Source organism: Dunckerocampus dactyliophorus, chromosome 2, assembly GCF_027744805.1.
Source record: "Dunckerocampus dactyliophorus isolate RoL2022-P2 chromosome 2, RoL_Ddac_1.1, whole genome shotgun sequence".
Lineage (NCBI taxonomy): Eukaryota > Metazoa > Chordata > Actinopteri > Syngnathiformes > Syngnathidae > Dunckerocampus > Dunckerocampus dactyliophorus.
Window position 1 is genome coordinate 4169180 of NC_072820.1, and position 21976 is coordinate 4191155.

The 21976-nt window shown below is 40.2% G+C and overlaps 1 protein-coding gene and 1 long non-coding RNA gene across 2 annotated transcripts; one reads left to right on the plus strand and one right to left on the minus strand.

Annotated features, from left to right (window-relative positions):
- Positions 1-10814: 10814 nt before the first annotated feature.
- On the plus strand, positions 10815-20016 carry mcm6 (minichromosome maintenance complex component 6). Its single transcript, XM_054769144.1, has 18 exons — positions 10815-11016; positions 11138-11284; positions 12363-12473; positions 12535-12622; positions 12698-12859; positions 12935-13100; positions 13182-13327; positions 14402-14552; positions 14633-14774; positions 16089-16230; positions 16329-16436; positions 16527-16682; positions 16745-16873; positions 16954-17118; positions 17997-18120; positions 19191-19385; positions 19463-19602; positions 19673-20016. Exons 1-18 carry the CDS (start codon positions 10919-10921, stop codon positions 19778-19780), a joined length of 2478 nt encoding a protein of 825 aa, XP_054625119.1. The 5' UTR covers positions 10815-10918; the 3' UTR covers positions 19781-20016.
- Positions 12016-17349, minus strand: LOC129177731 (uncharacterized). The gene is made up of 3 exons (XR_008569653.1): positions 16064-17349; positions 15907-15964; positions 12016-14834 (listed from the first exon to the last, which is right to left on the minus strand). It is a non-coding gene; the product is annotated as an uncharacterized LOC129177731 (long non-coding RNA).
- Positions 20017-21976: the final 1960 nt, after the last annotated feature.

Below are 21976 nucleotides of genomic sequence, written 5' to 3' on the forward strand. Positions count from 1 at the left end.
TCAGCACCAGTGCAATGCCAACAAATCACAACAACGTCTTCATTATGCGTGTATGTGTGGTCTGAATCAGTGGTCCCCAACCTTTTTGGACCCACGGCCCGGCTCGTGCTCCCACAAATCTCGGCGGACCGGGGAGTGGTGGTGGGGGTCGTATAACGAGCTCATTGATCTCATGTAGTATGTATTGTGTAAAACAAAGACAGGAACAAAATCAAATTAAAAGCACAAAGTGAATACAGACCCACCATCCACCACTATAATAGTATAAGTATGGGAGTTTGTTTTTCAGAGAGAAGATTATAGCGCCGCTGCTTGATGTGCGTGGTAACAGGCGGTGTGCTAGCATGAGTTAACTTGAAGCTGTGCTCACAACATATACAGTATACACATTAGCACTCAATACCGTCATCAAACTTTACCTTTATGCATTCTCACAGATTATCAGCATTTGGGAGCAAATATGAAGTGGAAGAAAAACGATAAAAAAATACAGTATAGTTGACAATCTGTGCAGAGTGGGAGAAGGCTAGCGCACGTACGATGGTGCGTTCAAGGACTGTCAAACAAAGTGGGGCACTCGCAACAAAAAACATAAACATGCAAAAACTTCTAACTACATTATTTTTTAAATTAAAAAATGGCCCATATTTCCAAAATTGTTATGCATTTACTTAAAATTGTATTTAGTTTACAAAAGTATTTTTTTGTGTGTGTGTATTTTTTTAAATCATTGAGCCTGAAAGGTTTCCTAGCCCCGTTCGGCCCCGCCCACGGACCGGTACTGGGCCATGGCCCGGTGGTTGGGGAACCCTGGTCGAAATGAACAGAAATACAAAGAAAAACAATGAGTGGATATTCTTATCATTAACTTCGTAACTCTTAATGCGGAAGTACAATTTGCTGCATTTAACTCATTCAATACCAACAATGTATTTAAATGTCTTTTACGGGGTTTTTTAGCGAGAGGCAAAAAGAGGTGATGATGTACTAATGCATTTCACTTCAGAGCACTTTTAAGCCATAAAAAAGGCCATAATGCATTTGATAAGACCTCGGCAGGGATCATGTTAACGGACAAATCACACATGACAGGAAGGAGGAACGGAGAGGGGGTGGAGGAGTGTAGCGTGCAGAAGGAAACATGTCTGGGATTGAATGAGTTAAGTAATGTATGCTCGGAAATCACAGAAAATCTACACTCAAAAGAGTGAATTCAGCATAAAAAAAATTACGTGGTGTTTTTGAATGCAACCCTCGTTGCTCACAATAGCAGAGTTAAAGTGTGCTTCTAATGTTCTGTTACGACCAAAGAGACTCGTGTTAGGGAAATACATTTTAAACGTGTGTGCTATCTTTTACCATAATATACATTTTTGGTTCATTTGGAGCTGTTAATACATAAAACATATAAACTTGTGTGTGGGGGGGGGGGGTCATAAAATACAGTAAAAAGGCAAATGGTGATTAGTCATGATTAAATCATTCGAAAAAATCTAATTTTCAATTTGACAGCCCTGATTTTAACTTCTCATCTGATATTCCACTTACTGCTCGTGGGAATACTTGAACCAAACACACACACACACACTTTTAAAGTGCTTCCCACATCACCGCTTCCACTCGGAGGTGACCGAAACAGAAGCTGGAAGTTTACTGTGCTCCGTTTCCTGCAGCAAAGAGAAGGATGAGGATGGAGGTGAGAGAAACAGACGCTGAAGACTGCACGGAAGAAGAAAAAATCAACGCTTTATCACTTGTTTGTGAATGTCATTCTGTCTTTTGTGGCTGAGCGTGGCGTAAAAAAAAATAAAAATCATCGTTATTTGTCTTTCTCCATCCAGTGCACACTCACACACCAACACTCCATCCCCTTCTATTCATAGGGCATTCAAAACAGGAAGGACTTCCTGCCGCTCATTTTAGGAAAAACAAGCAGCTAAAACAATCAAAGAGCCCAGCGGCGCTGCACTCAACAACGCCGAGAGCTTCAGCAAAGTGAATGCGACCGTAAAGGGGAGACACACAAGCTGTGGAAACATACAGTAAACTACACAAATCAAGATGTTTCCTTTATTAAAACACCTAAAAATCATAACCTGATTAAAAAGCTGACGGCAGCGACTTCACTTGAGAGCAGAGTTGGGAGTACATTAATGAAGATAAAGATCAATACTCACGCCATTAATACTAATCAATCTGCAACAGCACGTCTCCGGACTTACAGCGGCGTGAAGTGTTTGCTCCCTTCCTGATTTCTTGTTTTTTTGCATGTTTGTCACACTTAAATGTTTCCGATCATCAAACACATTTAAATATTAGCCAGTGACAACACAACTGAACACAAAATGCAGTTTTGAAATTAAACTTTTTATTATTAAAGGAAGAAAAACTAATCCAAACCTACATGGCCCTTTGTGAAAAAGTGATTGCCCCCCCCCGTAAAACATAACGGAGATTAATTGAGATCTATCAGTGTGGAAAAGGTTATAAAGCCATTTCTAAAGCTTTGGGACTCCAGCAAGCCACAGTGAGAGCCATTACCCACAAATGGCCAAAACATGGAACAGTGGTGAACCTTCCCAGGAGTGGCCCGTCAACCAAAATGACCCCAAGAGCGCAGCGACGTCTCATCCGAGAGGTCACAAAAGACCCCACAAAAACATCTAAAGAACTGCAGACCTCGCTTGCCTCAGTTATGGTCAGAGTTCATGACTCCACCTTAAAAACCACTGCTGAAGAAAAAGAACATCAAGGCTCGTCACAATTTTGCCAGAAAACATCTTGATGATCCCCAAGACCTTTGGGAAAATACTCTGTGGTCTGACGAGACAAAAGTTGAACTTTCCACTTTCTGTGTCACATTACATCTGGCGTAAAAGTATTGCTGCATTTCAGTTGCTGCATTAAAATGTGGTGGTGGTAGTGTGATGGCCTGGGGCTGTTTTGCTGCTTCAGGACCTGGAAGACTTGCTGTGATAAATGGAACCATGGATTCTGCTGTCCACCAAAAATCCTGAAGGAGAATGTCCGGCCATCTGTTGGTGGCCTCAAGCTGAAATCAACTTGGGTTCTGCAGCAGGACAATGATCCAAAACACACCAGCAAGTCCACCTCTGAATGGCTGAAGAAAAACAAAATGAAGACTTTGGAGTGGCCTAGTCCAAGTCCTGACCTGAATCCTATTGAGATGCTGTGGCATCTTTTCTCCCTTTTTTGCATTTTGTGTTCAGTTGTGTTGTCACTGACTAATATTAAAATTTGTTTGATGATCTGAAACATTTAAATGTGTCAAAAATGCCAAAAAATACAAAATCAGGCAGGGGGCAAACACTGTTTCACATCACTGTACATATGGATGGGTTCAGTATCAAAGTGGACTCCGTATGCTTTGATTTTTACTGTATGCAGCCCAAGGTGGGAAAGGTTTGGACACCCCTGCTGTAAACCAAAGACCACATTATTGCTGCTGAGATGAGAACTCTGTTTGCTGTTGTTATCATAACAGCTTATTGCACTGGAGCTGCAGAAAAAGTGCATATTGTGATTATTTATCATAGTAATTAAATGGCCATCAAGGCCTCATATGATGTTTTGTTTCTATGCAGCGGGACCTCTGTGGTCCCATTAACAGAGCAGCCGTTTATTGTTGTTTCTTCCTGTCTCACAAACGTCAGTCTGGAGTTTGCTTTTCATCAGCTGACACTGGGACAGCAGTTAAAGCAGCAATATCTACTTTCATTCCAAATGATCTGCTTGATGGTAAAACAAAAACGATGACAGTGTTTATTTCAATTATATATAGCATTAAAAATGTTTTCCGTAACCTGATTTTCCAAAAATGACAACTTTTTTTTCATTGTTTTGTTTGTTTTTTGTAATATTCCGACTTTAAAAAAAGGTATTTTTTTAATATTCCAACTTTTAATATTCCAATTACAACGTTATTCTCCTAAAATTATGACTTTTTCTTGTTTTCTTGACTTTTTCTTGTTACTTGTTAGTTTATTCTCTTAAAATTACAGATGTTTTTTTTTATTTCGGCTGTTGTTTTTTTTTTTTTTTGCTATGGCTCTTTTTTGTTGTTTTGATTGTTTTTATATGATATTGTTGTTGTTTTTTAATTTTCCAACTATTTCAACTTTCTTCTTGCAAATCTACTTCTTGTAATTGTCACTTTATTCCCACAATATTTGGACTTCATTCTCATAATATTATAATGTTTTTTAAAAATTACAACTTTATTCGCTGTTTTCTTTTTTATAATATTCCAACTTTTAAAAAAAAATCTTTAAAAAATATTTCAACTTTATGCTACTACAATTACGTTATTTTTCCTAATAATATTACGGCGTTATTTTCGTAAAATTATGACTTTTTCTTGCTAGATTACAACTTTTTTCTCTTAATATTTTGACTTTATTCTTGTAAAATTATAGTTGTTGTTTTTTTTTTATTTCTGCTGTTGCTCTTTTTAATTTTCCAACTGTTTCCAACTTTCTCCTTGTAAATTTTCTTCTCGTAATGATCACTTTATTCCCATAATATTTGGACTTCATTCTCGTAATCTTGTAGTGTTTTCCGTAACCCAATAAAAAAGAAATTCCAACTTTATTCGCTGTTTTGTTTTTTATAATATTCCAACTTTTTAAAAATAAAGTATTTTTTAAATATTTTAACCTTGTGCTACTAAAATTACTTTATTTTCCCTAATAATATTACGGCGTTATTTTTGTAAAATTATGACTTTTTCTTGTTAGATTACAACTTTTTTCTCTATTTTTTCTCTATTTTGACTTTATTCTCGTAAAATTATTGTTGTTGTTTTGTTTTTTTTTTATTTCTGCTGTTGCTCCTTTTAATTTTCCAACTATTTCAACTTTTCTTTTCGTAATTATGACTTTATTCCCATCATCTTTGGACTTGATTCTTGTAACATTATGTTTCCCACAACCTAATTTTCCAAAAATTACAACTTTGTTCGTTGCTTTGTTTGTTTTTATAATAGTCCGATTTAAAAAAATAACGTCTTTTTTTAATATTTCTGCATTATTCTACTAAAATTACGTTATTTTTCCTAATAATATCCCAATGTTGTTCTTACACAATTATGGCTTTTCCTTGTTAGATTACAACTTTTTTCTTTTAATATTTTTACTTTATTCTTGTAAAATTACAGCTGTTTTTTTTATTTTACAACTATATCAACTTTCTTCTCGTAATTATGACTTTATTCCCATAATATTTGGACTTTATTCTTGTAACATAACTTTTTCTCTTTGATAACATAACTTTTTCCACAACCTAATTTTCAAAAACGTACGTTTTTATGTAATATTCCGACTTAAAAAAAATAATATCTTTCTTTAATATTTGAACTTTATGCTACTAAAATGATGTTAATAACGTTATTCTTTTATTTTGATTATGACTTTTTTTTGTTAGGTTATAACTTTTCTCCTAATATTTTGACTTTATTTCTGTTAAATTACTGCTGATTTTTCCACTGTTGCTGATTTGATGTTTTGGGGGGTTTTATTGTTAAATTATATTGGACATGTATATGTCCTTACATCTCTCCCCCCAAAGACTGTCTCATTCCATGGGAAGCGTGGCCGCTAAGGAGCCATTTTGCCACCAGGCAGGCGAACAACCCGCAGGACGAGCATTCACACCACAAGCTTATTGTGAGCACCCCCAGGGGCCACACCCTCCAAAGACATCAACAGGGAAACTTCACACTAACAAACTTAGAACTGCAAAATTCCTTTGGAATCAAGGTGAAAAGAAGAGTCTACTTGCCTCGATTCAACCTTTGCGGATTAAACTTTAAAATGTTCATGCATGTCCTCATAGTGTTGATTTTGAAAAAGTAAAAGTAAGTCAAAGTGCACGTGCGGTGTCCTTTTAAAGAAGATGTTCACTCTTGCCAAAACCCTTCCGACTCCACTTTTGAGTCAACATGCTGGTTTATCATTTTTGAAAAAGTGTCTCGGAAAATAAACAAACATAAGTGAGTGTCTTTCATGTGTGCAGCAGTTATTTCCTGCACTGCACTCATGTTGTGTCTGAGTGTGTACGTGTGTGTGTGTGTGTGTGTGTGTGTATGTGACCCATGCTGTGTACTAGGCTTGGGAAGGATAAACCGATGCGACGGGATGTCCGGGTTTGACAAGCGAGCGATACGGCTGCATCGGTAGCAGCCTCCTGGATGGATAAGAATCGGCCGTAAATCCTTAGATTAATCGATTGCAGAGACATGCACCGGGTATCGCAAGACTAGCAAATGGTTGACAGCGAATTGTCGTGCACGCTCCAGAGCTTACCATGACTGAAGATGAGAATGATACACACATTCACAGTAAATAACATCATCAAATCTTAATCTTAACCTTTATGCATTCCCACATAGTATCAGCATTTGGGACCAAAGATGAGATGAAAGAAAAAAGGGGAAAAACACGGTATAGTAGTCTATCTGAGCAGGGTGGGAGAAAGTTAGATGGTGCATTCATGGACGTCAAGGACCAACATAAATATGCAAGACCGGGGGATTTCTAACTATATTATTTTGTGAATAAAGTAATGGCCCATATTTCCAAAAATGTTATCCGGTCACATAAAATTTGATGTCGTTATGTAAAATTTTTTAAAGTGTGTTTTTTAAATCACTGCGCCTGAAAGTTGAGGACCCATGTCTTACATCATGCTTGGGGATATGCTGTGCTCTTTTACACATCCGAAAATACTGTAAGAATGCCACTTTTGTACAATTGCCTTCTTTATTTTATAATGTGAGATTACTGTCTACATCAAAAAATGTAAGTGTAGAATCTTATTGAATCGTAGCATTTGTACACTGTATCGAATCATAACAAATTGTTCTGTTTTTAAAATACAGTGGTGCCTTGGTTAACGTCATTAATCCGCTCCAGAAGGTCCGACTCAAACCAAAACAGACTCTAACCAAAGCAAATTTTCCCATAGAAAATCATGTAAATGCAATTAATCCGTTCTCGACACCAAAAAATGTTAACACAAAACACATTTTATAGACAATAATTATAGTTTCACATGCAGAAAATGATGCAAAAATAATTACAAATTACAACAGAACATTAAACATAACTTTTACCTAGTTTTGTTGAAAAAACCCCCACATAAAACCATCAATTAACAAAATAACCCAAAATAAACACATTATTCTGCTGCAACCACAATGTGCAAAAATGCAAAAAAATATATCAACCTAAATATCAAGGTTGCCGTTTAATATAGAAAATGAAAAAGAACGAAACACCAACAATCACTGCTGGCAGCGATGTCGTGGAAGTGCGCCGGCAAGGATACGTGTGCTATGTTTGACTCCCTGCCGCAAACATGTTACGTACGCTCCATCGCATTTCTCTTTTGTGCGTCTCATGTATTTGTTACGTCGCGTCTCTCTCGCTCTAGTGCAGCAAATCTGATCACAACAAATGCTGCTGCCCTAAAATGGCACCCGCGGCACACAATGCATTGCGCGATCACGTGCAAATGTCACGAGATTTCGTCTTCGGCACTTGATCCAAGATGGCGGCGTAAACAAACGGGCGAACGCAAGCCAAGGCAAAATTGTAATAACAATTTTGGATGTTAACCAAAAAACACGCTAACCGAGGCGGACGTTAACCGAGGCACTGTGTTTCTAGACGCGTATCGAAAAGAGATTTACATCCCTAATATGTACAGTAGAGTATATTTCAGTGTAATCCAGCACTATTCACATTTTCATTCAACGCAGAAGCCAATATACTGTACATTACATTTCTGTTTTGTAATACTTTGGTAGCTAGAAACTGGTTTGTTGCTTTCTCCAAATGATATAAGCAAAAATGAAATTTCTGTGGTAGCTGATCGTAACCAAAATATGAACCTTCTTGGCAAAAGCTCTTCATGCTGACTTTCAGGATGCTGATGTGCCAATTGTGTGTGTGTGTGTGTGTGTGTGTGTGTGTGTGTGTGCTTAGTTTCCATGTGTTTGCCTACAGGTGGTCAAGTTCCCTCATAGTCAGACACAGTTTGTCTTGCGTTTCCTGCTCCTGAACAATTGTGGGAAAATCAGAGGTCAAGACAAAAAGAGAAATAAAGAGGCCAAGAGAGACGGGGCTACGTCCAAATGGCGTGCAACAACTTCCTGCGGTGTTCCTGGCGGATTAATACAATGTGACAGGTGAAACCAATAGTGTTTGTAATGAGCGCGCTGCGTGGATGGAAACATGACAATGATGTGGGAACACGAGTAGACGTTAATCAAATAATGGAGTGTTTCATCTCGCAGATGGTGCTGAGAACGAACCCTGCCAAGGTCAGGCTTTTGTGGTGGGTTGGTGTTCCTGCACCACTCAGTGTAGCGCAGGGATGTCCAAACTTTTTCCAGCAAAGGCCACATAGTGAAAAATGAAAGGATGCAAGGGCCACTTTGATATTTTGTAACGTAGCAAAGACGTTATACACTGGTGTGAAAGTGTTTGCCCCGTTTGCATGTTTGTCACACTTGAATGTTTCAGATCATCAAACAAATTTAAATATTAGTCACTGACAACACAACTGAACACAAAATGAAGATTTTAAATAAAACTTTTTATTATTACGGGAGAAAAAAATCCAAACCTACATGGTCCTGTGTGAAAAAGTGATTGCCCCCTAAACCTAATAACTGGTTGGGCCACCCTTAGCAGCAACAACTGCAATCAAGCGTTTGTGATAACTTGCAATGAGTCTCTTACAGCGCTGGTGAGGAATTGTAGCCAGCTCATCTTTGCAGAATTGTTGTAATTCAGCCAAATTGGAGGGTTTTCCAGCATGAAGCGCCTTTTTAAGGTCATGCCACAGCCTTTTGGATGAGTCCTTGCTGCACTCTTCTGCTAATTTTTGTTGGCCGGCCACTCCTGGGATGTTCACCACTGTTCCATGTTTTTGCCATTCGTGGATAATGGCTCTCACTGTGGTTCGCTGGAGTCCCAAAGCTTCGGAAATTGCTTTATAACCTTTTCCAGAGTGATAGATCTCAATTACTTTCTTTCACTTTTTCACACAGGGCCATGTTGGTTTGGATTCTTTTCTCCTTTAATAATAAAAAGTTTAATTAAAAAAAATGCATTTTGTGTTCAGTTGTGTTGTCATTGACTAATATTTACATTTGTTGGATGAGCTGAAACATTCAAATGTGACAAAAACATGCAAAAAAAATAAGAACTCAGGAAGGTAAACACTTTTTAACACCCCTGCATACTATATATTTCAAGAAAAAACTGCATCTCAGCTTTGTGATAGAGGTGGAAAAGCGTATTATTTTTATGAACTTCACTCTTTCCTCTTTTTTTCCAATTTTTACTGTTGGTTTTTCCAAATATTTAAAGTTTCTTTTTGTAAATTTTCTTCACATAATTTTGACTTCCATCCATCCATTTTCTATGTCGCTTCTCCTCATTAGGGTCACGGGGGTATGCTGGAGCCTATCCCAGTTGACTTCGGGTGACAGGGGTACACCCTGGACTGGTCGCCAGCAGGGCACATATAGACAAACAACCATTCACACTCACATTCATACCTATGGACAATTTAGAGTAGCCAATGAACCTAACATGCATGTTTTTGGAATGTGGGAGGAAACCGGAGTACCCGCAGAAAACCCACGCACGCACGGGGATAACATGCAAACTCCACACAGAAATGCCCAAGGGAGAATCGGACTTAAATCTTCCCGATCTCCAGACTCCGATCTCCAGATCTTCAACGTTATTCAATAATAGCACTGTTGGAAAAAAGCTGCCACTGGCAGAACAGCACCCCCACCTGGCCGAGAGAGGCACGAGAGACAGTTCACAACATACACCAACTTCTATTAAAGGGCTGAAATGATCGTACACTTTGGAAATGTCAATCGTACATTGCTCAGAGAGTGAAATTATCGTACAAATACGACCGTTATCTTACATGTGGCAACGCCGCTAAGAACCATTTGGTTGAACCCATAGACATAGACAGACGCCGCATCGACCGCTGGGCCGTACGTCAACGTCGCCGCCATATTGGATGGGTCAAGGCTGCGCTGTAAATGAACACAAGTAAATGTACCTACTTTCATAAAGCGCCTTTCTACAAAGAAATTTAAGTTAATTCTTCTCGTTTACACATTCACAAACGCACTAATATACTTGGGAAACAGTATGGCACCAAAAACAGTGATTGTTTTTGTACAATGTGATTGTTTTTATGCCTAACTTTTTCCAAGTATATTAACGCGTGTGTGAATGTATAAACGAGCGGAAATAACTTAAATGTCCTTGTAGACAGGCGCTTTATGAAGGTAAGTTACATTGGCTTGTATTCATTTACAGTGCAGCCTTGGTCCATCCAATATGGCGGAGACGTTGACGTCTCGCAAGCAGTGCACAAACCCACTTGATGCGGCGTCTGTCTACATCTACGGATGAACCGCCCGGAGGTTTGAGAGTTCAAAGATTTTTCACTGCCCCCCAGTGGTTGCTCGAGGAAACTAAATTCTATTTTTTTTTAAACAAATGTGTGGATATATTGAATTCAGTACTCATGTATTCTAGGTTAAATCAATATTTAATTGTAACCAATTCTTACCTTTACCCAAATTGTCTTCTCCTTGAACAAATCGGGTGAAATACAACACGGCACTTCCGTCATTTCAGAGCTAGGATTCTGATTGGCTACAAGCGGATCATATTTGCATAGCAGCTCTGATTGGGCGAAAGTGTCGCGCCAAACGTCACGTGGTGTAACTTTTCGCGCGAACTGTACCCTGTTGTGTGGACCTCATTGCTGGGACGGTGTTTGTCGGGACAGAAGTACATCTGTTTTGTTTTCTTTTTGTGTACTTTGTATCTCAGTGTTGGGTTATTTCATTATGGACGTTGCTACTGCGACTGCAGAGAATGCCGGGGAGACAGTGAAAGACGAGTTGGCTGACAAATGTCAGAAGTTATTCCAGGCTTTCTTGGAAGAGTAAGTACCACGCTTTGCATTGTTTCTGTTCAGAACTAGCATGATTCCGGTGCGTGTGAATGTGAAAATAACAACTAGGACAGTGAGTGTTGTTATTCTTCTTGTGTGTGTCCGTGTGCAGGTTCCAGACCGCAGATGGAGAAGTGAAGTATGTCCGGGAGGCCGAGGAGTTGATCCGGCCTGAGAGGAACACATTGCTGGTTAGCTTCACTGATCTGGAAGGCTTCAACCAGGAGCTGGCAACCACCATCCAGGAGGAGTATTATAGGTGGGGACTATTTTCCTTTAAATGACTTTGCTACACGCTTTGTTACAAGTGTCAAAAATAGCACGTTAACGGCAGTAATTATTTTATTTCACTAAGTACGTTATTGTTTGCGTAATTAATGCATGCGCACCATGTCAAGCAAACCCGTTCTGTAATGACTGCAGACGAAGGCACAATCGCGTCCCCATATTCTCTCGGAACGACGCTTCCTCATTCAGCGGGGTGCATTCAGGGGCACTCCGAACATCGCAGCAATGTCTTTGTTATGCATGGTCTAAATAAACAGAAAGGGCAAAGAAAAACAGTAAGTGGATATTTTTAGCACTCGCTAACGTAACTCTTATTACGGAAGTACAATTTGCTGCGTTTAAGTATGCTTGGAAACCTCAGAAAGTACATCTACACTCAAAACAATGAACTCAAGGTGAAAAATGGTACGTGGTGTCCCTTGTCTTTCATCAGAAAAAAAAAAAGTTTGTTTCCAACTTTTTCTGTTCTTTAGTAACCAGCAGGAGAACATAGGTACGTTTCAGGAAAATATCATTTTCCTGACTAGAAAAGGGAGAAAACCCAGCATTTTTAGGAAAAGATACATTTCAAGCATAACTTTTACGTGGATGCAAATATTTTTTGCTTTTGTGACAATGCAAATATCTAAACAACTACACCACAACACAAAAGGGGTTGTTTTACATCAAAATAACCATTTATTTACAAATATAACACTAGGAACTACAATTTTCACATTCGGAACTGAACTATGTGTGTGCACGCGTGCGCGAGTGTGCATGCGTTAAAATTTCCCTACAGTGCGTAACCTTCTGCACGCTACACTCCTCCACGCTCTCCCACTTCCTCCTTCCTGTCGTGTGTGTTTGTTTGTTTTTCTTCGTGTACACACAATCTCTTATCAAATGCACTTCTGCCACCTTGTGGCCGTTTTCATGGCTTAAAATTGCTCTGAAGTGAAACACATTAGTGGGGAGTTGCGTCATCACCGCTTTTTGCCTATCGTGCAAAAAAACGTAAAAGATCGGGTGTTTAGGTTTATAAAATTAACGCCGCTTCCTGTTTCCAGAGTGTATCCCTTCCTCTGTCGGGCTGTTCGCAACTTTGCAAGGGATCACGGGAACGTTCCGCTCACTAAAGAATTCTACGTGGCCCTGGAAGATCTGCCCGCCAGACACAAGTAAGGGTTTGTGAAAATGTTTGCGTTTATCGATTAACCCAACGACGCGATGACGTTTCAGGATCCGCGAGTTGTCGTCCATGCGCATCGGCACCCTGGTGAGGATCAGCGGTCAGGTGGTGAGGACGCACCCGGTCCACCCCGAACTGGTGAGGCGCGGCGTCCGTATTGCGCGATGAACAGGCATGAGCTCGGGGTGACGACGGTGCTGCGCTTGCTTGCAGGTGAGCGGCACCTTCCTGTGCATGGACTGTCAGGCGGTGATAAAAGACGTCCCTCAGCAGTTCAAGTACTCCCCGCCGACCATCTGCCGCAACCCCGTGTGCAACAACCGCTCACGCTTCCACCTCGACACGCACAAGTCTAAGTTCATTGACTTCCAGAAGGTAACTTCGTGATGTGTGTGATTGGAGAATGCGGGGATGATGCGGTGGCGCTTTTGTGTGCGTGTGTGTGTTCAGGTGCGCATCCAGGAGACGCAGGCGGAGCTACCTCGTGGTTCCATCCCACGCTCCCTGGAGATCGTTCTGAGAGCCGAGGCGGTGGAGACGGCTCAAGCCGGCGACCGATGTGACTTCACCGGGACGCTTGTTGTGGTGCCGGATGTCTCTCAGCTCAGCACTCCTGGTATTATTTGACACACATTGGACTGTTTTTCTTAAGAGTTTTAATTTTATTTTGTTTGCATCCACTCTGTTCCTTCTGCAGGTCTGCGAGCAGAGACCAGTACCAGGGTGGGTGGACCTCAGGGCTTCGAGTCTGAAGGTCTGAGGGGATTGAAAGCTCTGGGGGTCCGAGAGTTGTCATACAGACTGGCTTTTCTGGCCTGTAACGTCGCTCCCACAAACCCGCGGGTAAGAAAGAAAGAAAGACTGCACAACGGAACCTAATGGTTGAGTGTCATGTGATCAGATGTGTTTGGACCAGCCCTTTTTACAGGGTAAAAGTCCAAGCGGGTTCAGCTGTGAAATTATTCAGTGCTAGCATACTAGCATTTTTTTTTGCTATTTTCAAGGGTAGACACTTATATAAATGCTTACCACCATCATCTATGTGTTAACATACTAACATTAACAGGGTAGCATTTTTAACGTTTTTCATGGGTAGACTCTTTATATACACTCAGCATTATAACGCTAGGTGTTAACATTAGCATAGTAGCATTTTCAGCCATTCTCATAGGTAGACACTATGCTAGGTGATAGCGTGCTAATATGACCATTCTAGCATTTTTGAATGAATGAATATAAACTTAAGCAGGCACTTAGCGCTATCATGTTAGGTGTTTGTATGCTAATGTGGGCATGCTAACATAATTATTCATTATACTAACATTTTTTGCATTTTCAGCGGTAGGGACTTGTATAAACACTAGCTATTATGCTAGGTGTTAGCATGCTAACGTTAGCAAGTCATTCAGACCCTTCCATGGTATGTTTTCATGGAATTAAATATGTAGATAAAATAAATGTAGGACTAACATTTATGGTGTAAATCACAACTATGGCACTTGGCGGAGGTCTGTGCTGTCCAAGTGCTTTTCTAGTTTACAATGCAATCCAAATAGGACTAGATACAAACAATTGCAATGCCAGCACTGGAGCGAGCTAAACCACTGATTTGTTCACACAGAAATAAATTGCCTGCAGGCAGTAGTGGTGTGTGGGTCGATACTGAAATTGCTATACTACAGATACCAGGTCTTCATGCGCTAAGTATCGATACTTTTGATACTTCAGTCTTTTAAGGTAATGTTTGTTGAAACCATGACCGATCGTAAACGAAGAATTTACGATGACTTGTGAATAAGTTTTTATTCTTATGGTAGTTCCTAATAATTAATCGTTCATTTTAATGGTTTCATTCGTTTACTTATTTTCTTTTTTTATTGTTTAAAACACCATTTTTGGCTATTTCTGTCTTTGTAGTTTGGCGGCAAGGAGCTGCGAGAGGAGGAGCAGACGGCCGAGAGCATCAAGAGCCAGATGACGGAGCGCGAGTGGGAGAAGGTGTTTGAGATGAGCCAAGACAAGAACCTGTACCACAACCTGTGCACCAGCCTCTTCCCCACCATCCACGGTCAGTGCCGCCGTCCTCCTCCAGCCAGCCTTGGCCAAAGACACTTTGCTTGAACGGTGTCGCCGCTTGGGATTGCGCAGGCAACGACGAGGTGAAGCGCGGCATCCTTCTGATGCTGTTCGGAGGCGTTCCCAAGACCACCATGGAGGGAACCTCGCTGAGAGGAGACATCAACGTCTGCATCGTGGGAGACCCCAGCACCGCCAAGAGTCAGTTCCTCAAGTGGGTATCTTCAGTGTTGTACAGCGCTCCACTCCTTAACACGCCGCACACGCAGCCGCTCTGCCAGGGAATAAGAAGACGTAGCAGGAGGGATGGATGTTGCTCATTTGAGTGATTTTTGAGGTTACGGTGGCGAGCTGGACTCGCACAGGAACTAGTCAGAGGCATGCTTCGGTTTTAATTGGCTCTAGTCACATTGTGAAAATACATTTAAACAAAAAACACTGAAAAAAAAATGGCTAAAATGGGAGGAAAAAGACCGGTAATTTTACAAGATTAAACACGATGTTAAGAGAGTAAAGTCATAATATTTAGCAAAATAACTGCATCAACAGTTGTGTTTTCTTTGTTTTATTGGCCCCTTGGCACGTTCTAAAAATGTAAACAAGAAAAAAAAAAAAAAACAGAAAACATGGGAAAAAGACCAGCAATTTTACAAGACGAAATACGAGCTATTAAGAGAGTAAAGTCATAATATTAAGTAAAATAATAGCATAAGCAGCTGTTTTTTTTCTTTATTGGCCCGTGGCACATTCTAAAAATGAAGTTAAACAAGAAAATTAAAAAAAAATGCAAAAATTTGAAAAAAAAGACCACTAATTTTACAAGATTATATACGAAATATTGAGAGTAAAGTCATAATATTACGCAAAAAAGTAGCATAATGTTGAAATATTAAAGACTAAAATATGCCATTTTAGTAATTCATTTTTAATTAACATATATAAAAATGTATATTTGAATTATTAATTGTAATAATAAATTTGAATATATATTTTTTATTTGACTAAAATTAAGTTTGGTAAAAGTTATTATGATAAAGTCAAAATATGATAAGAGAAATATGAGAAACTGTACAAGGAGAAAGATGAAATATTTGTAAAAAAACAAAATAAAAAACGACCAAAAACAGCAAAATATAATTGGATAATAATAAAATTAATAATATGTTAATAAGATGAGATGTAGGCTGTTTTTTAAATATATATGTTAAAAAAAATCTCGGCATATCAGCAGTTTATGGGTTGCTTTAAAAAAAAAAAAAAAATTTTCAGTATGCTGAAAGTTATTTTTCAAAAAGGCGACACGTGACAAATCAAGCAACTTTTTCTGGACACTTTAGGAGACTCACATGAAAGCATGCATGGCTCTTCTCATCGAGCAGCGGGTCCTGCTGTGGTCCCTAGGCCCTAAAGAAGCGCCGGATGAAAGTTATTCGGTCCTTCAATTACGCAAATGATTCAAATACATTGCGGTCCTGTGGGAATGTTAAAAATGGCCGCACTGACCTGCCGGTGTGTGTTTGGCGTGCAGGCATGTGGAGGAGTTCAGCCCCAGGGCGGTTTACACCAGCGGCAAAGCGAGCAGTGCTGCTGGTCTGACGGCCGCTGTGGTCCGAGATGAAGAATCCCACGAGTTTGTAATTGAGGCTGGCGCTTTGATGCTGGCTGATAATGTGAGCATCTCCCTTTTTATTAATAAAACTGCGCCATTTATTATATTTCTGATGTCCTCCGCTGTATGTCTCGTGTCAAATGAGGTCTTTGTCTTCAGGGTGTGTGCTGCATCGATGAGTTTGACAAGATGGACCTGAAAGACCAGGTGGCCATCCACGAGGCCATGGAACAGCAGACTATCAGCATCACCAAGGCCGGAGTTAAGGTAACGGCGCAGATTTGAAATCCTAACCACACATTTCCCTCCCCTTTTTATACGAGAGCAAACCCGAGAGCGCGCCTTCATCTCCTCCAGGCCACCCTGAACGCCCGCACATCCATCCTTGCCGCCGCCAACCCCGTCAGCGGGCGCTACGACCGCAGCAAGAGTCTGAAGCAGAACGTCAACCTGACCGCGCCCATCATGAGCCGCTTCGACCTCTTCTTCATCCTGGTGGACGACTGCAACGAGGTAAGCGGACGCTCGCCTCGTTTCACGCGACCGGTCGGTCATGTGGCATTCCGGTCCGGCAGGTGACGGACTACGCCATCGCCAGACGCATCGTCGACCTGCACTCGCGTGTGGAGGAATCGGTGGACCGGCTGTACTCTTTGGATGAAATCCGGAGGTACCTGCTGTTTGCCAGGCAGTTCAAACCAAAGGTGCGCCGACGCCAGACACATTTTCCGAGTGTTTTTTGGTTTTTGTTTTGATGGCGTTAAATCGCCACTACGTTCCACAGATTTCCAGCGAATCCGAGGAGTTCATCGTCGAGCAGTACAAGCGTCTCCGCCAGCGTGACGGCTCCGGGGGGGTGACAAAGTCAGCCTGGAGGATAACGGTGAGGCAGCTGGAGAGCATGATCCGCCTGTCGGAGGGCATGGCCAGGATGCACTGCTGTGACGAGGTGGGTTCGCGTAGGAAAACGGAAGGCAAACTGGCGTCTTTCGGCTCCTTGTTGACACCAGTTCGATATTAAGTCAGAATTTATACCCAAAAATAAAAACACCTCCCTGTCACAAAACACACATGAAGCAATGGGAACACGTCCCGACGGTGGATCACAATTAATTATAATAAATAATTATAAAAGTCAGAACTGAGAGGAAAAAAGTTGACATGAGATGAAAGTCAGGAGATTAAAAATCAAAATTAAAAAATGCTGATTAGGAGATAAACTGTTGAAATTATGAGCTAAAAAGTCATAATTAGAAGATTAAAGTCATAATTAGAAGATAAAAAAAATCAAAATTTTTATTTAAGGCATTTTTATTTACAATTATTTGTTAAGCTTTTAAGTCATTGTTATTGTATATTTTTATTTTTTGAAATGTATGCTTGCATTTATGTATTTCATTTATTTCTACTTTAATATTTAAGTCAAAGTTTTTCTTTTTTTAATTTACCCATGTATTCTCTTGAATATTAGGACACCTAATTTTATGTCCAAAGTGTATTTTACAGGAATTCCATTGAAGCATTTTGTCAAGAAAATGAAGAAGAACCGAACTGCACGTATACAAATGCAGAAATAAAAATTTTAATATCAATTGCACTAAATAAGACCACAAAATAACCGTATATACCACACGGGAAGATGACTAAAAATATTGCTCGATTTTATCTTTCAAGTCGGACATCTGAAGCATCGGTGGTGTGTTACACATTTTTAATGTCATTTTTGACTCATCGAGGACCGCTGCCAAAGAGTACACGTTGCAATTCCTATCGGGGATCATAATAAATATAATAAATAAATCATTCTCCCCTTCATGAATTATTCAGGTTCAGCCCAAGCATGTCAAAGAAGCTTTCCGTCTTCTGAACAAGTCCATCATCAGAGTGGAGACACCCGACATCAACTTGGAACAAGAGGATGAACAAGAAGACGAGGAGATGCCAGAGGAAGGTAGTGTTCATATTGATTATCCATATCTCTAATATTCACCTTCTTTTTCTACAAATACCAACATTAAGACCACTTGCACGTGTCCAACTAGAAAGACCTCCGCCAAGCACCATAGTCCCCCCTCTCCCCCTGCAAATTGTGATTTGCAGCATAAATGTTAGTAGAACATGTACTTTGTCTACATATTTAGATTCCTTGACCATGAAAACATACCGCAGATGGGTTTGAATGACTTTAAAAAAGGCCAACATGCTAATGTTAGCAGGCTAACACCTAGCTTAATAGCGGTGTTTGTATAAGTGCCTACCTCTGGAAATGTTAGTATACGCTAATTATGTTAGCATGGTAACACCTAGCATGATAGCGCTAAGTGTCCATATTCATGAAAATCATCAAAAATGCTAGTATGTTAGCATGCTAGCAATGTTAACATGCTAACAAACACCTAGCACAAGAGTGTCTACCCAAGAAAATGAGTAAAATGCTACTATGCTAATGTTATCATGCTAACACCTAGCATGACAGTGCTAAGTGTTCATATGTTTACCCATGAAAATGTCAAAAAATGCTACTATATTAATATTAGCATGCTAACATTAGTGTAATCAGTGTGTTTATGTATGCCTACTTATGAAAATGGGTGAAAATGCTACAATGCTAATGTTAGCATGCTATAAATGTTAACGTGCTAACATTAGCATGTTAACACCTAGCATCGTAGTGGTGTTCATATGTGTCTACCCATGAAAATAGCAAAAAAATGCTAGTATGCTAATGTTATCATAGCGCTATGTACCGGGAAGGCTAAATGTCCCGAACAAGTGCTCTGACCATTTTTTTTCTTTTTATGCACAAATGCCGAAAATGGTCCTATCTCACCATGTTAAAGAATTCATCCAAATCCATTCAGAACTTGTCATGCAATTTCTAACTCAGACAAACAAACAGATAAACACCAGCAAAAGCACAACGGAGGTAATAACAGAGCGGAATATAAATATCTAGTTAGTTTCCTCAGCTGGACTTTCCCCATGTGAGTTATGATCTTATGTTAACTGATTCAAATACAGGAAACATCCCTAACGGCGTGAATGGTGACGACGGCGGACTAAACGGACACGTCGGTGGTATCAACGGTCACGTCAACGGTGTGAACGGCCACTCCGACGCCGGCAGTCAGCCCAAACCGTCCCTGCGCCTGTCTTTCGCCGAGTACCAGCGCATCTCCAACTTGCTGGTCCTGCATCTGCGCAGATCAGAAGAAGGTAAGAAGTCTCGTCCTTCGCCTTCCTTTGTGTGCAACGCTCTGCTGAATGGCTGCGGTCCTTGTGAAATAATCCAGCTGAGGAGGAGGAGGAGCTGAAGAAAAGCGTGGTGGTGAATTGGTACCTGAAGGAGATCGAGTCCGAGATCGACTCGGAGGAGGAGCTCATCAATAAGAAGGGACTGATCGAGAAGGTCATCCACAGGCTGGTGCACTACGTAAGTCCTCCCTGCTGCACAAACGTTTGGGATCCAGACCTTCTTACTTTATCCATTTTTACCTCCCCAGGATCACATCCTCATCGAGCTGTCTCAGTCGGGCCTAAAGGGCTCCGAGCCTGCGAGTACAGAGGAGGTGGTTCTGGTCGTCAATCCCAACTACATCCTAGAAGACTGAACTTCCTCTTTGCTTCCCGTTGCTTTGTTAGCCCCATAAACATACAAAAGAGTAGCGTTGTCGGATATTACAAAGATTGGATTATTGTGCTTTTCATGAAAAATGGTGTTTGTCACATTTATTGTAAATATGCTGCTGGCTTCTATGAGTCAACCTGTGTAATAGCTGGTTATCTATTTGTTTATGTATTTTCTATTGTGCCACAATGTGTTTCAAAAGTAAATAAAATAATGTTGACCTGAGCAGTCGCTTACCGTTTATCCTTAAGTGATCCAAAGAGGATGCCATTTTTCATGTTTATAGTCTAGTACAGTATGCAATATTTCCGTCAGTTTATTTTATTTTATGCGTGCTACTTTTATTTTGACGGTCTGACTTCAGCAGCTACAGTACGGAATGTTCCCCGAGTGTTGCCGAGCGGACTGGAAGCTGTGCTGTTACGGCAGAGCCAGGAAATGTATGTTGTAGCGTTCTTACAGAAATATACAGAGGCTGCATTTCAATAGCAGTTTGAGTTGCCCTCCTTGACTTCCCTTACGCACTTGGCGTGACGTCATTCTGCCGAGGGAAAGTAATAAATGGAACGCACCTCCTTTCCCTTGTTCACTTTCAGCCCAAGCAATCATGGTTCCGCCACGAGTTGAAGGTTTAGCGCTACACTCTTACAAATAAATACCTGCCGATTATTAACTATTTTATTTATGTATTTAATAAGCCCTATTTGTATGTAACCATGTTTTTTTCCGTTTAGTTTTAGTTAGTTTCTAAAGTTGGGCTATTCGTTTAAATTCAGTGTTACTGTTTAAAAGTTTTTTTTTTTTTACTGTACTTGCCATTTGGGGTTTTTGTTCATAAATTGCTTGCTCTGGCATGTTGTCACTGCAAAAGTAGAAATGGAATAATTACCTTGCTTATTTTATGAGTCTTCCTCTTCCAAACAACCGGCGTTCGACGTTCATTACTGCACCCATGGATGAATTTTGCAATGCATTGTGGGTGATATACAATTCTCGAGTGTCCACTGATGTTGACCACCGATCTGTATTATATATCTGGATACACCATACGTCGCACCCGCCCTTGCAAGCCGCTGGAGCCACAGAGACGCCATCTTACCACTCTCATCTCGACTACATTCGCCCAGCGTACATAGTGTACAAAGCAGATGAAGAGGCTCGCAGAACATGTATATTTTAAATTAAAAAGCGGGGAGATTCTCCGATTCCTTCAAGTAACGCAACCTTCGTCCCTTAAAAACGATTTGATACGTTATTCTCTATCTTTTGGCTATATTAAATGTACTTTCCCCCTTCCAATTCTCATTGCCTTTGGGACAAAATTCTACTGTGCACCCTGGCTCAGCACTCCCCTATAGCAATGATAGTTTTACTCCTCTAGAAAGAGATTTTAATTTTAACTGCATATCCCATCCCTTTTTTCCACTAAAATCCATGGTCATGATCCTTTACTTTTTTTTCTTACTTTCATACAATTCACTATGCTCTCGTCTGTACAAAATATGAATCATAAAAGAGAGTGACTTTGGACAAGTTTTAAAATCATTTAACATTTTGCTGATTTTTTTGTTTGTGCTATGAAATAGAAATAACCTCTTTTCTGATATAGAAATATATTTGACCAAAAACCACAGGAATAATATGCAATATAATATATAATAATATATAAACATTGTCTCCATATGGGGGTTCATTTGAAATTCGGGTAAACAAAAAAAATGATTTTTTTTATATTTGCAAGCAACCGCAAATGATTTATTAGTCTAGTCGCGGTTGTTTGTTTCCATATCCCCCACGGCCCCTATGTAAAGCCGTTATGACTCAGGTATGGTATGATATCGACAGAATTTTTAAAAATGATCATACCCGAGTCCTTATGACTAAGCTCAAGCACACCTGTTGTACGAGGTTAGTCTGAAGATTAACCTTGCATTTAGTGTGAGTGGGTAACAAACTAACAACAGATTTAACAATTCGCAAGTTCTCACATAAGTCATTGTCCGATAAGTTTCTTGTGAGTGGTAATATGGCGGCCGCGTGGCTTCACAAGTCATTGATCAATGGTGTATCCAGATATATCATACAGATCAGTGACGGGTAAGATCTCACCAAGTTCACTTCACCTTTTCGGAGAAATGGAACCACACTTATGGCGGCGGCCGGGATTCCCCCGAGGTCA

Excerpts from the sequence above, each read along its gene's own strand:
- mcm6 (XM_054769144.1), top strand. The coding sequence starts at position 10,919 with ATGGACGTTGCTACTGCGACTGCAGAGAATGCCGGGGAGACAGTGAAA. Across the intron at positions 11,285-12,362 it reads ATCCAGGAGGAGTATTATAG|AGTGTATCCCTTCCTCTGTC; the intron begins GTGGGGACTATT and ends TCCTGTTTCCAG. Across the intron at positions 16,683-16,744 it reads TGGTGGACGACTGCAACGAG|GTGACGGACTACGCCATCGC; the intron begins GTAAGCGGACGC and ends CCGGTCCGGCAG.